Consider the following 17,095-nt stretch of genomic DNA (forward strand, 5'->3'; position numbering starts at 1 on the left):
ACAATTTTAATTGGCTCGATTTACACTCTGTACTTTCCCTTTTGTTCCAACTTGGTCTAATTACTAACTGTCGTTAGCCATTTTAACATTCAGATTTAAGTTAAGGCTCCGTTTGTTTCGATGTAAAATGTTTTCCAATGTAAAATATTTTTTCAGAAAACAAATTTCAAAATTTTATTTTTCGGTATTTGGTTGGCACTTGAAAATATTTTCAGAAATCAACAAAATAGTGTAGAGAGGGAGGGAGGGAGCTTAAATGGTGGAGAGATATGAGATTATTGGAATTGAACGTTGGTCAGCACTGATGATCGAGGAAACTGAGCAGTGAGAATTGCAGTAGAAGGCATCGAGTTCATTTCGGAAAATAACTTACGGAAGATTTAAAGGTAAGTTATTTTCATCCAATTGATAGAAATGTTTTACATGTAAAATATTTTCCTCATTTTTTACACAACCAAATACCGAAAAATAGGTAAAATATTTTATCATCCAAACAAACAAAGCATAAGTTCAAAGTACTATGCAGAAAATAAGGAATCTTAGTATTTATACTAGTGGTTATGTTGTCTCATGGCTGATCATGAAAATACTAAATTGGAGGGCAACTTTTTTTTTTTTTTTTTTGTAGAAAACTATAACCAAATTTTGCTCACTACCAAAATCCAAACTTAATACCAATGATAACATTAGGAATAGAAGAATGAGCTGTATTTTGGTTTAGAGGAATATTAAGGCAAGAAGGGAATGGGAGAATTATTGTTTTAACCCCAGAAAAGGGACCCATTCGCGTTTGGCGTTAAAAAGACTAACGACAGTTAGTAATTGGACCAAGTTGGAACAAAATGAAAAGTACAAAGTGTAAATTGAGCTAATTAAAACTGCATGGACCAAGTTAATACAAACACTTAACTACAGGTACCATTTCAGTTTTTTTCCCATTTATAAATTGATTTTACCAAACACATCAATTAAGCAAAATCACGTCCAATCATGATTAATGTAAACGCATCAAAAATCATTCCTTCAAAGAATGAGTTGGCTGAGTATACAAGTTAGCAAGATGATGCTGAGAAGCAACATGTGAGTTGTTCCATCATATCAATATGTGTAATGACTTTTGTAACTAAGTGTCAGAGTGAGTTTACACGCATATCGAGTAATTTTGATCTTGAAATTAGACAACCGAACAATTCACTCAACCCCGAGGGCCTAAAGGATAATAAATATTAACCAAGAACCTCAAGGGTTTTCACTAATATCGATGGGAGTCTAATCTGCGAGTTGGAGGACATAAATCCTATTATTGTTGCTATATATGCTAATCTGTGAGTTGGAGGATGTAAATCCTATTCTTGTTGCTATATATGCTCCTATTCGGCCAACAGCTTGGGGTTTATTGTGTGTACATAATAATTGGCAAGTAGAGGTTGGTACTCACTCAATAAGTTTGGCGATTGCTATTTGATGCCAAATTTGGCACCTGGAATGCCATTAACAAATTTGGGCACTGAATTTGGGGTGAAAAGGGTTTTGCCTCTTTTTTATAACTCAAGCGTTCTAGCCGCGCACCCTAACAAATTCTGTGTGATTAATCCGTTCGTCCACTAATGGTGGACCCAATTAAAGTCGGAAAAAAAACTCCATATGGACTGGCCTCAAAATAGTTAATAACATCTAAGAAGTTTCGAACTTAAGACGGAGAGAGTAAACTCTCAGGTCTAGGTCTTGAACCACCAGACCAACCCCTTGAATTGTATTTTGCAGCAAGCTATCCTTGATGCCAAATTTTGACTTTGGCAATTGGCATGGCTTTTGGTACAAGTGTAAACTTGCTTTATCTCAGAATCTCAATTGCTTAAAACACCAAAAAGATGAATAAAGATTTATACCATTTACCTCTATGGTAACATTTACCACATAAACCAAAACGAAAAGTCTAGAAGGATTCCAAACGGAATTTTACTTCCCAAAGAAATTTATCACAAAAGAATGGATATGGAAAATTTCCATATTCTTGTTTTACTGTGTGTCTTACCAATACCGTATAACCTTTTCCAAATCTAATAGGAGATTGGCTTATTCATGGAGAAGCCGTGAATAAGCAATTTGTGGAGCTTCACGATCTCAGCCGTTCATTTCGGCATTGGACGGTCTGGATTTTAAAAAAACTTTTCGCGCGAACCACTATTCACAGAAAGCTCCGTAAAAAAGATTTTCTCATCTAATAGTAGTAAGTATATTATCGAGTTTTGTGTTTGTTTGCAGTAAGTTAAGGATTTTTGGTGCATGCAGGAGAGATCTCTTCCTGTTTCATTGTATCAACAATGGATAGGTTCGATAAAGAAAGATAATCCAATAATATTTACAAAATCTTTTGTATGCCTACCAACCGTTACTAGCTAGCGTATTGCCATTGCCTCAAGGCATTACTTGGAGAAAATATATTACTAACAATCCTAACCATCCAAACAGTACTACCAGCACTGCTCCCATCAATGCCATCATCATAGAGTATTCTGGCTAATGCAATCCCACTCCTATTATCAAAATTACATAAAATTGCATGTGCAAGTTCAATAAGTGAAAAATGATGTTTAAAAAAAAGAAAAGAAGTAGTAACAAATAAAAAAGAGAAAGAGAAAACCAATCTACTAAAGTCTAATTGATCGAACAAAGAAAATCCAAAACTCTAACCCAGATAACACATTGTAGCACAGCTCAAAGAAAATCCAAAACTCTAACCCTAATCACCGTACAATTTCACAGATAGCCTTTCGTGCCACGCTGCCACCACTCAAACTGGCCACCACCACACGGCCGATCACTCCATTCAGTCGACCAACGAGCACCAAAAGCCACCACCACTAAAAAGAGACGATCCGACAGTGGGAACCCCAAACAACAGCCGCAAGTACTCAACCATAACCATTAGGCGATAACCGGACAACCCAATAGAAGATACCGGCAGGAGGCTTGTCGGCCAAGCCGCCCCAGTCCACCGGATGTGCCTCGCCGTTAAGCATAAACACGAGCCCAAGAACAAACCTGGCCAGAAGATCCCTCGAACTAGGAACACGGCCAAGAAGAGGAAGCAACGAGAAGACAATAGAATGGAGATCGAACAAAGTACAGAGGAAGAGGGGTCGAAAAAAAAGAAGGGGAGAGAGAGAGACAGAAGAACCGAGTGAAATCTTACCGAGGCCAACATATAAAAGTAAAATACTGGATCATCTAGATCATGCGTGTGTGTGTGAAGGGGGGGGTATGGGGAGACAACTGTGCATGTTTGGAGTAATCCAAATATGTGAGAGAGAGCGAGAGTATTCTGGAATTGAAATTTTTCTATGATGTTGGATGTCCAAGAGAGAGAAGAGGACGTCTGAAATTTGAAATTCCCTTATGAAAGGATGGAGTTTCTTTCACGTGATTTTATAATCGCACTTGTTTTTTTTTTTTTTAAATCCTATTATGACGTGAATTTATAAGATTAATAACATTCCTATGCATTCTCTTTCACATTTTGAAGTATAATATTGTAAATTCACATCACAAAAAACAAAAAAAAGGTAAAAAAAACTATGGTTATGAAAAAAGGAGTGTGAATATCACTACCCATAATTTAACTTATTAATTCACTAATGCTACTTATAACAAAACAAAAACAAAAATTAAAAGAAAACAAAAGCCTTGAAGGGAAAATTAATTTTTATTTTTAGAAAGGGGATCCTCTTTAATCCAAGTTTTGAACCGGAGCAAACAATCGAAATCTTGACTATCCAATATTGCAATTAGGGATTCGGATCTATTCAGAAACTATATGCATGAAGAATTGAGCACATCTGAACTGTTGAATTTTTCAATGTGCGATCCAGATTAAAACTATTTCCACTTACCAAAACTTGGACCGGAGAGATCCGAACCATTTTTACAGACCAGTTAAAAAGTTAACCATTTGATTCCGATCAGCGGTACCTTCCAAGCCCCAACCTTTTCTTTTCTTTCTTTTTTGTGTGGTGACCAAGCCTTGGACTACAAAATGACAGACGCACAGAAATTTCTCGAGGGGAAGAGAGTAAGACAAAGGGTCAAGGTTCCACAGTTCACTGGGGAGAGAGAGACAGAGCGAGAGAGAGAGAGAGCCCGTGATCTGCAGACCTCATTTGCCCTCACCTCCATAGCCAATCATGCCATCAGGTCCAAAGAAGAGAAAAAACGCCAAGAAGAAAAAGGGAAATGGGGCCAACAGCAACTCTGCAATCGATTCTCATGGTACTCTTTGTTCTCTTCTTTTTGTCAACCAATCCACTACTATCCAATTGTTAGAACTTTGACCACTCTTCTCTTTTATTCATAATTGATCTCTCTGTGCAATTTCGTTTGGTGGGTACTAGATTAATTTCACTTGGTTGGCTTGATTTAGTCGTCCAAGTAGTCCTTCCATGTCTTCTATGCTATATGGATTCGTGGTTCAGTTCTTGACATTTTGGGTAGAGTTTTTTTTAATATGGGTAAAAGCTTCATCTGATCTCAAGATAAATCTGAATTTAGGGTGAATTCTCTATTATCTGTATTAAATGTGAAAGCCTCAAAGTTACTTAGAGAAAATTGAGTCAAGGAAAAGAGTCTTCATCGATTTCAGTAAACAAAAATGATGAAATACATCCTTTTGAACCTTAGAAGGAGTTGAGAGGAATTAGTAAGTTTTTCTAGTCAAATTCAAGTTCAAGTCAAGATTTGAGTAGCCACCAGAGATGCCCCTGTATGTGCACAAAATCTATGCATCTTGTTGTTTATGGTACTGACTGTTGGATTACATTATATATCTTGTTTTTTATCGGATTTGTCCAAAATGAGCTAGTTGATATATTCTTTTCTCTGACTGAGACTGTATCTTTTCCAATGTTCTAAAAATCGCTAGGTACTAGTCGGGCGGAAAAGGGGTGCCTAGCACCTAGGTGCCGACTAATCGTCTGCCAAGCGCCTAGGCGGGGACTAGGCGCCGACTACTCAGCTACCTAATCTAGCCCTTGGACCATCACCAAGCACCTAGGCGGGGACTAGGAGGCCGACTTTTTTGAACACTGATGTTTTCATTTCTACCGTAATGGATTCATTAGGTTACTATATGAAGTCTAATAACCCAAAGCTGAAAACAGAAGATGGTCCAAAAACAGGTGTATAGACTTTGGTTAGAACCAACAATACACAAAAATTGAATAAAGTCATAAACATGTTATGTTTTCCCTGTCTTTGGTTAATTTATTCTCGAATATAGACTTCTTCTGTGTGAATACTATGATTTACATGTACCAGGCTTATGAACTTGTGGCACAGCCCCATCAAGGAGAGTAAAAACACCAATCTTTCTCCCACTAGTACACTATCTTTCTAGTTCCTAGTTGATTACCTTGTTTGTATATTTTGACACCTCTTCTTTTACTCAATGTGGTCCTTAATTCAAATGATGGAATCAAACTATGGTAGGAGATGATGATCTGAACATGCAAGACGACAAAGAGAGCGGAGAGGTTAGCCTTCGTACATCAGAGGACCACCATAACCACCAGAATCCATCTACTGAGGGAGAGGAGGAGGAAGAAATTGAGCAGAGGGAAGACAATGCAACTGTTAGGTCAATTGTCCCTGAGAGCGTACCTATGTTAGAAATTGACAGCAAGGAAGAGAGTACACAGAAAATGGTAATGGACGAGAGCAATGTTATTCAAATTGACTGGGACTTGAAACCCGATGATGATTCTGACAATGAGAATGCTGGTATTGACTATGTTGAGTCTGTGAAAGAATCACGTGGAGTTAGTGGGTGCTCTAACAGCAGTGGTAGCAGCAAGAGTTCGGATGAAAAACCTCATTATGTTGAGAAGAATGGTACAGTAAAGGAGTCAGGGGAGCCAAAAGTGGATGATCCTAAACTGACCGCGAGAGATGACTTTCTTGAACTTAATCAAGCTGGTGATGGTTTTCCAGTAATCAACGACTTGGTTGTGAAAGAGCCAAAAGGAGACGCTTGTGGTCTTCGTACTGTACATTCAGTCAAGCCAGTTGATCTTCCTGGATTACCTCAAGTTAAAGATGGTGCTTCGAATACCGAGGCTTATAACTCGGTTGCGGGAACTGCCCCTGTTGATGAAACGGAACATGTATCTGAAGAGGGGAATAGTGTAAATGAATTGACAGCGGAGAATGCTATGAGTTCTAACCAGTTTCAATCGGGGTTGATCGAAAATGGACAAAATGAGGGTTCAGGGATTTCACCAGTTGTGATGGATATGGGATCACAACTTAATGAGGAGAAGGTGGACTCTACAGCAGAACATACAAAAGATTCTGTTATGTCTGAATGCAGTGATAGCCAGGTTACACCTATTTCCATCTTGTTGCTTAACTTGGGTTGCCATTTGTTTGCTTGACTAAGCACTCAACAAAAGATAGAATTGCCATTATTTGTTTCCATAACAGTTTTGGTGGAACTTAGTTGCAGCCTTCGGTAGCTTCAGCTCCACGATCTGTGCGAACAACTTCCTGGATAAGTTGCTGCGGACTGTTCGAGGTGTTTACAGGAGGCTCCAATAGATAATTTCAGGTGGGAAAGCTATTACAGATTCCAAACTCGACATGCATCTATATCCGTAACTGGAATGAGTTATGCTAATGTTTAGTTTAAGACTGGAGAATTTATTAAGCGGTTAGTATATGATTATTACTGTTGATTTTCTTTTCTTCTTATTGCCTGCCATCTGCTCAAATTCTGTTCACCACTTCTCTTAAATTGTATTATTGTGATTGTGTTGGAGTTCATGAGAAGTGATGGTAAGAGGTTTACTGGGCTGGCACCTATTTGGGGGAAAACAGTCGTTATGAGCACACTCGGTAGCTAAGGTAGTTATTTAACTCGTGATGATTTTTACTTGACAACAAAAGGGGTAGTAAGGCTTCGATGCAAAATATTAAGTTGCTCATTCTTCTTCTATTTGCATGTCACCTTTTCTTTTCGTTTCATTTCTAGCCTTTTCTCCATAAAATAACAAATACTATTCAGAACAAGGGGAGAAGGGATTTTGAGTGTTCTTTTTTTCATTGTAGTTGAAAAAGGCAAGATGTTTTTTTTTTGCATATTATCGCTATTGGTAGAGCTAGTTGACAGAAAAACTAGATGCGTTTGACAATATCTTGTTTCGTGAGTAGTGTCTATTTTGCAGAACTATGATATGCAGTTTTTACTAGAAATTTCTGAAGTAGTCGTAGTGGTATTGAACTATTGATCATGCATCTGCAGTTCATGGTAAATACAATTTGTAAGCTTATCCATTGTCTTTCGAAGCATAGTTTCGTCACACAAGTTTGATGCTGACAATTGAAAATTCTAAGTGCATCCATCTCGTCGGTAAAATACCATTCCCCAATAATAGTTTTTCATCGGCTTGCTTGAGAAAATGAATGAAGTGGACTCCATGACTATGTGGCCCTAGGCTGTATGGCAATAACCTAATACCAAAATCCATTTCACATTATACTCCTTTCAACAAGCTCCTTCTCTTCTCCCCCTCCTTTTCCTAAATTCCGTATGAACTGGAAAACCTGTTTCTTAGAAGCTGCGATGCTATTCTTCTAGTATAATCTTTGCACTACTTTGATTGCTCTCTAGAATTATAGATCCTCTGAATTAGGCATGACGTCCTCTTTGGTTTCCTTGATGCAGAAGCATTGCATGAAGGAGCAGGAGGGGGCTGGTGAAGCTAGTGGAACTTCAGGTTGTGTTGATTGATCTGCGATTTGCACTGTGGATGGAAGAAAAAAAAAAAAGTGGGATCTCTCTTCGCACAATGACCGTACATTCCCTTGACATTTTCTTTTCTCTCAACAAATGTCTCCGCACATCCTCAATCTGCACAGCCTTAAGGACCTGGGTAATGGAAAGATGTAGACCCGTCTTGAGTATTTCTTTCCCCTGACGAGTAACGTGCAGAAATTCATCATGTACAACCAATCTCGATGTTAAACCGAAGGCTTTTTGTAATCTTGGAATCCAAATGAAGTTTTGATCATTTTGCTTACTGCTTTCGAGTTGATTTTTCTGGGAGCCAGTTTTCATTTTGCTTGTGTTATATTCTTTGTTGTAGTAGTAAGATGGTTAAAAGTTGCAATCTCTCAACTCACATATGCACAGTTTACGGTTCTTAAAAGCATTTTGTTTGGTCGCTTTCTATCCATTTGCGTATAATCGCATTGAGCTGTTTCATCCTCTTTCACATTCACTATTGATCAGGGTAACCTGACGCATCTGTGAGGTATATTATGGGCCTTCCTTCAATGATCGAAAACGTAAAATTTCGTTTAAAAAATTCACCAATATCCGTTTTTGCGTGATCTCCGAACAAATCATTTCTTACAAACTGATCAATTCTGATTCTTCAAGGGAAACTCGCAAAATGTTTCACTAAGACCTCGTTCAGTTGCACGAAAAGGATGAAAAATGATGGGGAAATCAAGTTTGCTGTAACTTTTTGTGTGTTACAAGGAAAGTTACCCACAGCTTTAACTTTCCCACTGGATAACACTTTCCTGCAAAATAAGTCTTTTTGAAAGGAAGAGATTCTTATTTCCCTGTAAGATTTTTTGTCAAGAGAACACACACTGGAAAATAAATTTTGTATTTTTGTATTTCACCTCACTTCACTTTTTTTGGAAACTAATTTTTCACGCAACATTTTCAACGACCGAACGGAGCCTAAATGCGGATACGGTTATTGTCATAGTGAGGGTGAATGGAAGTCTAATCCCTAAAAAATCGTGGAAAATAAGTACAAAAAACTTGCACTTGGGTCCAATTATCAACCATAAAAAATACCTTTAGCGCAAATATAAAACTAATCCACTTATCCATTGACATGATTTTACAAACCAAATTAGTGCATCAAATCATTGACTCCCTGTTTTTCTATGGTTCTTATTTTTTAACTATTTATTTTTTACTTTACGAGATAGGTCATTCTCTCAATACATTACCTTTAATCCATAAAATAAGTACTTTTTTTAATTAGTGGAACACATTCGCCTACAAAAATTATCAAAAGTAACCTCAATTTTGCTCTTCGTCTAACAGAAATTTATCTAAGCAATAGCTATCAACACTTGTTCTTTATGATTTAAAACGTTAACAATGAGCATCACAAAATAATAAATAAATAAATAAAACGTCCAAATGAGTTAAAAGTATCCATGCTATATGTCAGTCCCCCCATGTTCCTATGTGGCTTTCATCACTAGATCTCATGAAGTTTGTATTTATGTTATATATTCAGCATTCAGTCAGTGGGATTACCATGCATGCACACATACAGCAATTCTGAGTTAACTATTATTGAAAACATATGGTATGTGGAGAATGACTGACACCTTGGTATTGGTTTGCTCCGGCAGTGTGTCCTTGAACCTATTACGCAGTAGCTCATGTCTTAGATTCGCTAGTTTTGGTTTATTCCTGTAGAAATCTTTTGCCTTCCAATGTTGAAATGAAATTGCTTGATCGTTGATTAAAAAAACGAGTAGAATTTTTTAATACTGAATTTCACTGTTGCAACTTATTTGAAAAATGATTCAGATGTTACTAACAAATCAAGAAGTGCTCCAGTGACTTAGAAGAAAAACTTCCAATCAATGTCTTATTTATTTACAGTCATGGTGATTGGATTTCAACATCTAACTAATAGGACTAGTACGCTTTTTGGTTATCAACAAGGAAACACCAACAGAAACAGAGCAATGCCAACAGATCGAAGAAACCTCTCACTTCCAATTCAGTAGAAACTCAACAGTCAATTCTCTGCAGCATCCGAAGACTTGTTTCGATCCATCTCCTCAACTTCTTTCATCTCCGATTTCACTCGAGCAATTTTCTCTTCGGCTTTCTCCACGATTGGATCAACTTCACTTTGCACCATTGCATCGATCACCAATCCCTCTGCGTCCTCATCAATCAATTCCTTCACCATACCAATCAGCTCCACTTCCTTCACGTAGTTACTCTCTTTCAGAACCTCAAGCTCATCCCTCAGCGCTCGCAGTTTTGGCCTGGCCTCGTCGTCCTCCTTCAACATCAACAACACATCCAGTTCCTCCACCAGTCCACGAATCTCGGTATCGAGTTCAAGCATCAGACGCAGCGGCGTCTTCAGTAGCATCTCACATTCCCTATCCAATTCCAATTCCTCAGCATCTGATGAATATTCCTCCCTGTTTTTCATGAGCCTCTTCAACTTGCCTTTGGTTCCTTTCGTAACTTGACGACACAATTCGCACATCGCTTCCGCAAGTCCTTCAATGTTAGTCTCAACCTCCAGATCATCATCATCTGATTCCTTTCCTTCTCTCTCTAATTTTGCTTTTCCTTTTTTAGCACGACGAGAAACTCCGTACAATTTTTCCTTGAGCCCTTCTATGTTTGTGTTGATTTCTAGGTCAAATCCACTCTTCTTCTCAAGCCCTTCGAATGTAGTGTGAGCGTCTAGGTAAATGCTGCTGCCAGATTCACTCAGCTTCAACTCGTCTTCAGTCTCTGGACTGAATACTCCTCCAGTCTCCGGCGTCACCGTGCCGGCGTCATCAGACGTAACCGACACAAGCTTCAAATAATCTTCCACTATAACACCAGGCGATCCATGGATTTTTATTGTGAACTCTTCAACAGACCGATTAGAATCATCACTCTTCGTCAAATCAAGACTCACGTAGTCGCCATCAGTGAAACTCTCAGCTTCTGCCTTCACCAACTCGAATTTGTCATCAGTTTTCACCGGCATCTCAGTTTCGCTCTGTGTCTTGCTCGCGTATTTGATTTCTCCTCCGCTCGAGCGGGTGATTTCTTTTCCGCGAACCGATCTTGTCTTGCGTTCGAGTCCTTTGGTATCACCGACTCCGATCTGTAGTCTGTTCAGTTTCTTCTTTGTAGCTTCTTCTTCTTTTGTGTTCTGTGCTTGAGTTGTGGCCTTTGATTTCTCTTTGCTTGTGTCTTTAGGCTTCGGTCCAGAGATATTGGTGCCAACTTCTTCATCTTCAGTGTCTTTGCGATGATCTTTCTCAGAGAGTTTTGAACGAGTTATCTTATCGTCCGCCATGGATGAGATACAGCTAGGAGAGTCAAATATTGAGAGAGAGAGAGTTGAAATATTGGCGCCTGGAAATGGTTTGAAATGGCGGGGGTCGGTTTTATAGAGGTCGACTCGGGTTATTTTCGGCACTTCCTGACTCGTCAGACTTAATTAGAAAGTGGGAAGATTCTACTACTACGCACACCAGTTTTTATCCTCGGTACCCCCCAGCTTCTTAAGGCACGGTTCTGAATGCATGTGAGATAGAGCTAGTAGCCATGTGTAGTGAGATCAAAATGGGGTGCATTTAGAGTTAGAAGCTGCCTTGCAAGCCGAGATCTCTCTCTCTCTCTCTCTCTCTCTCTCTCTCTCTCTCTCTCTCTCTCTCTCTCTCTCACAAGTCGTAAGTCGTAACTGTCTCAACCACGTACGCTCCACTTCACAAAGTCTGTTGTAACAGAATCCAAGTGCGTTAACAACCTCTCTATTGTGCACTGACTTGATCAGCTAGTGAGTGGGCCGTGTGCTTAACTAATTAAACTCTCAAGTCTTAACCGTGCATGGCTCAGTACTGTCAATTTTTTTGAACGGACTCTGTACTGTCAATTAAGTAGAAGTTGTTTTTGTGCGTAAATTAATTGGACCTTTTAAATTCATTCTTTAGTACAAAGCTGCAGCCTGGTTGTCTAGCGAATTAATTATGGTAGTTCGTGACAATGAGTTCTGCTATGATCAATTGCAGCTAGAGGATGGGGATCGAAGAAGGTATTCAGGGGAAATTAGTCTTTTCTTTCTTTGGTTATACAAAAGTAGTTGATCGTCCGATGCAAAATTAGAGGGTTGTCTTTTCTTTTTCCTGATGAGTGAGTCTAAAGATTCGATGCGATGCGACTAATTGTTACGTTCATGCCGTTATGCCACACTCGTGTACCAAGCAAATAAACACAAGTCTTGGAATGGTCTGAACAGAAATTAACAAGTGATATATATATATATATATATATATATATATATATATATATAGTAATAGTAACCAATGGCAAAAAAAAAAAACCCTTTGTGAGGTACAGCCACATGAAAAAGCTGACAACAAATCTACCATGAGGTCAAGCTCATGGATCTTAGGGATATTGCATAATAGTGGAAAAAGAGGCAAATAATGCCCTGGTCATGGAGTAGCTTTTAGGAATTCAAAATGTATGAGAAGGAGAAAATTATTCCCCAATACATGGAATTCAAAACAGACATGGACACAAATACCCCTTCTCCTACACACGACGTCGTTCCCCTTGCTATATGCCCTCCCCAAAACACGTGAAACCCTCCCACCTAAATCACTTTGAAACCCTAGCGCCTCACTCTTTCTTAGTGCGTTGCTCCCTCTCCCTCCTCTCTGTCGAGCAGAGAAACCCCTCACTCTCTCTCTCTCTCTCTCTCTCTCTCTCTCTCTCTCTCTCTCTCTCTCTCTCTGTTGCTCTCTCCTTCCATCTCGTTGCTCCGTTGATTCCTCCTCTCTTTGTTGCCAACTGACGACGATAGAGTAGCCCTCTTCCTCAATCGGTATTCAGTGGGTTTGTGGCAGAACTGATTTGTTGAAAGTAAAAAGGTAATTCCTCGACTTCCATTCTCGTCCAAGGTAAAAGGTTCTTGACCTACACAACTTCAATTTTATCTCACGTACTTACTATTATTTGGGACCATTTTCAGGTTGAAACCTTCCCTCATGCTTCAGTCTAATTGGTCCCTTTAATCACTCTATTGCGTTTCCCCTATTAGATGATCAGGTTTACCATTTCTTGGACACGTAAGTACCCCTCAAAATTATTGGCTTACAGGTAATTTGGATTTCAGATGCTATGGGTCTTATTTCCTTTCTACCTAGACTACAGAACATGACGAACAAAGGAAGATTTAGTTAGAGTTCATTAAAAGAACAGCACTAGATTGAGAGTGTCTGTGTAATGTTTAATTTGGCATTTAGGCTAGAAGTATATGAAATAGTTCTTTCTTGTAATGACATTTGTTTCAATTCTTCCTTCTTAGCAAGTTTCATGCCTTTTAACTGCATTTTTTAGCAATTACCTGTCAATTACATATTCAATCTCTAATAACCAGTTGATGTGTTAATTAGTTTTTGTTGTTTCTTGTTTTAACCTTGGCCTTGAGGCTTCTCCCTAAATTGTACACAATTCTCTCACCGAACTTATTATGTAATGTACCTAGAGGGCGCTAGGTTTCCAACCACTATATTATGCAGCTATGTGACCATTTATTTATTTTTTGGTTTGTTTCTATATTCATGTTGATTGAGAGTTCTCCTTGAACGTCTTTGTCTTCCTTTGTTTTGTAAAGATTTGGCAGCTATTCGTGACTTTGTTTTTTAGGTTTATTTCTATGTTCATATTGGGAGTTCGCTTTGAATACAATGATAGTGATGATTAAAATGGAAAATAACGTCTTGGTCAAGTCCTGAAAAGATATTTGTTGACTTCAAGTTCTTTAATGGGAGATTTTTTCATAGTGCGTGGGTTATTTAACTCATGTTCTTGTTGTTTCCTTTCCTTAGTTATGGTCGAAACTGGTGAAAAATAACTACTTGTGTAGATTAGATCCGGAACAAAAGGTCAAGTGGTGGAAATTGGAGTTACCACAATACTAGTTCTTGTTGAAAACAAATTGCCCGTCGTACTTCCAAATTCAGAGCTCTATTTGAAGGTGAGTATTATTTGTCACACCCCAAAATGAGAAGTGACCGGCCATGAACCACAAGACCCAAACTCGTAGAACATGCAGCCTAAAAAGAAATTTAATTAAATTCCAAAGCAAAGAACTACTAAACAGCCAACCACTTTTTTTTTATTAAAAACAACTCCAACCATTAAAGTTCAACAAAAGAAAGCATGGGGCACAAACATCCCATGAAACAACCAACATCCACTGATCCAACCATAATAAAAAGAATCCTTTTTTTTTTTTGACAAATGTTTCGAATGCGGAAGCGATTATTAAAACAAAAAAAATAATAATAATAATAATAAAAAGATGAGACACCCTAAGGAGGTCAACAAATGAAATCCCCGAGATGCCGCCAGAGTCCTCCTAACTGCCCAACTTGCCTGAAAATGAAATTGGAATAAATCCGTCAGCTGACGAGCTCAGTGAGTAGTAAAAGCATGTATAATAATAATGTTCTAAAACTTGGCTAAAAATAGATTATCACGTTAACATATTTTGGCATACAAAGGTGTGCATCGAACGAACAAATTTGGCCATAAATCATTTACCAATAAATCTCAATGGTGATCACAAACCAATCACCAACAACAATGGGGCACCACAACCAATATCGATAGAACCAAATGCCAGTGAATAAATGTCTCATAATTGGATCCAATATCAAAACTTAGAGTCACCACGAGTAGGCAGCCCGTGGAACTTTTCCCTAAGAATGATCCGGTCAATAACAACCGTTGAGCATTAGGGTCACCGGCTTAATCCGGTTTCTTCCCTAATGGCCAGAGTCACCCGCACACAGAGGATTAATTTCCCTGGACTTCCAAAATATGTTCCCAACAATATCCACAAAATTCTCACCAAACGATTATCCAAACAATAAATAGTTTCACCAATCCGCATGCCAATTTCAAGACCCAAATAAAATAAATACATGTTCCCAATTTCAATCATTAATTTTCTAAAACAATAATTTAAGGGATACGGGAAAGTTCGCAAGTACGTAACATGCTTAACCACTCACCTGGGTCCAAAAAGTAATGAAACTCGAATCACGCAAAACGGGACTATCCTGTAAAAAATAGAACATACGAGTAACTAACTAGTCTAAATATAATATACAGACAATACAAAGCTAGGAAAACTACTGCTATAAAATTACCACAACCTAAACATTCCTAAGTTTCCTAAGCCAACAGTAGCCACCAAAGGTCCACCCACGAACACCCCAACGAGATCTTTTTCCAGGAACAATATCATGAAACCACCTGTTACCCCTTCCAAATAATCACCTTTGTTACCAATAAAATATGTATAAAGCACTTGCACTTATAACAGTCCAAAGCCGTCTACTCCGAAACTACCGAAACTACTATTGCATTGAGTAACAAAACTATTAAACAAAGAACTCTCTCCAATACCTTGAGCAACATCGAATTCCCTTCTCAGATTATTACCACCTTAGATCATCACAAACTGCCACACCACATGATGTTTCCCACGTACACACCATCGTACAAACAATAAATTAACTAAAAACTAGAGCCCAATAGAAAGACCTGATGGCTTTGTGAAGCGGCAGATTAGAAAACGAAGTAGATGAAAACTAATTACCTCAGAGAATCCAAAGAAGACCACTCCGAAACCCTTGACTGCTGCTCTCAACTTCGACTGTTGTAACTTCTCTCTCCCAAAATAAACAACCCTAGTCTAATATAATGACTTTCACTGACCCACATTCTCTCCAAATAAAAACCTTACTCTGTGAAAATATCTCCTAATGAATAACTTTATAAAACTACCCACTAATCACAAACACCCACAATTATAGCCATCTAGTTCAACAAAATATCTAAAATTCTAACTGAGGTAAAAAAAAACTAATTTACTATGGTTAATTAAGCTCATACCCTTGTAGTTATAATAACAACAATTGTATCCGTTGAACACAAAAATAATTAATCAGGACCCAACCATAACACCCAATTAAATAATGGCCAAAATAGTTAATAAATTAAATAAAATTCTAAGTCGTAACATTATTTCTTTTACTTGCACGTTCTACTATTGTGACACTCCTGCATTTTAAATTTATAATGGGAACAATCACCTGTCACCTCACACAAATACAATTTGTTCCTAGTATTGGCATTAACACATGTCATAACCCATGAGCCTTACAACCACTAAATGGCTTGTAATTGCTCTATCCATTTTATTGTGATTCCAAATCATAGATTCACTATGACTTTGTAGTGGTCTTATATATGCTGTCATACTTGGGAACTGCACTCAAGTTTGAATGTCAATTGACGTTCTTAGTGCTATAATGTTCGTTACTGGTCTTATATTTGCTGCACAACAATGCATAGACTTCATTTTGCTCATTTTGCTCGTTCAAGTTTGAATCGTCATATTGTGAAACTATACTGATATGAATTGACATCACATGTCAAGCAATCTTGCTAGAAAAACTAAAGAGTGTCGGAATTTTATCAAGTTTGTACGATGCCTATAGGTTTTCTCCTTGATTTTGGCGAGACAAATCACGTGATGACTTAAGAATTAGGGAAATTATCATGTAATTGTCCCAATACAATTTGGACATGCAACTACTTACAGTTCCCAAAAACAACTAGTTTACTTGTAGTTGTATGTGAGCAACTTCTTTCATTTTATGTTCTTGCTTTTCTATGTGCATGGGTCTCACCGGGAGTCTTTTTAAACATGGTAGTTTCCTGTCTTCATCCATTAACAATGTAATGCAATTTGACTAAGTCTGAAATAGTTTTGGCCAGCCCTAGGAAACTAAGATGATCTGAAACATATTTTGAAGATTTCTGCTTCACAGATTGCTTATTATGGTTTTATGCATAAACTTCCTGGTTTCATGTGCACTTATCTCTATGATGGCACGTTCAAAGGGTCAAGCTAGGAAATCACTAGTACCACCTATCAAAGTGAAGGTCAAGAAGGCTGCAATAGTTCATGAGGGAAGTAGTTCACAAAAATCCCAATGGAAACCAAGTGGTTTCGCTCTTTATGTGTGAGTTTTAATAGATTATATTTGATGTCATGTGTTATCTCCCTTACCTATTGACAATACCTATTGACCACCCAATCCTTGGTTAAATGGAGGAAGGATTTTACTGAAGGTTTAAAGAAAATATTTAAAGAAGACAATATAAAAAAACAAATAGAGGTTAGGATTGAGGGATGGAAAGAAATTGTATTTATTTTATCAGTACCAATTTTTA

The 17,095-nt window shown here is 38.0% G+C and overlaps 1 protein-coding gene across 2 annotated transcripts in view; it reads left to right on the forward strand.

The window, feature by feature from the left end:
• LOC131315554 (uncharacterized) overlaps positions 1-8,072 on the forward strand; it is a 20,936-nt gene extending 12,864 nt beyond the window's left edge. Inside the window, exons 1-4 of one of the 2 annotated variants that reach the window (XM_058344675.1) lie at positions 4,039-4,269; positions 5,485-6,374; positions 6,500-6,601; positions 7,718-8,072. In XM_058344675.1, the coding sequence (XP_058200658.1) occupies positions 4,185-4,269; positions 5,485-6,374; positions 6,500-6,595 (1,071 nt within the window). In that variant the 5' untranslated portion in view covers positions 4,039-4,184 and the 3' untranslated portion in view covers positions 6,596-6,601; positions 7,718-8,072. Of the gene's footprint in view, positions 1-4,038; positions 4,270-5,484; positions 6,375-6,499; positions 6,602-7,717 lie in introns of those variants that run through there. The other variant, XM_058344674.1, reaches the window with a different exon arrangement.
• The last annotated feature ends 9,023 nt before the right edge of the window (positions 8,073-17,095 follow it).

This window comes from Rhododendron vialii, chromosome 2a, assembly GCF_030253575.1.
Source record: "Rhododendron vialii isolate Sample 1 chromosome 2a, ASM3025357v1".
NCBI classification, from domain to species: domain Eukaryota; kingdom Viridiplantae; phylum Streptophyta; class Magnoliopsida; order Ericales; family Ericaceae; genus Rhododendron; species Rhododendron vialii.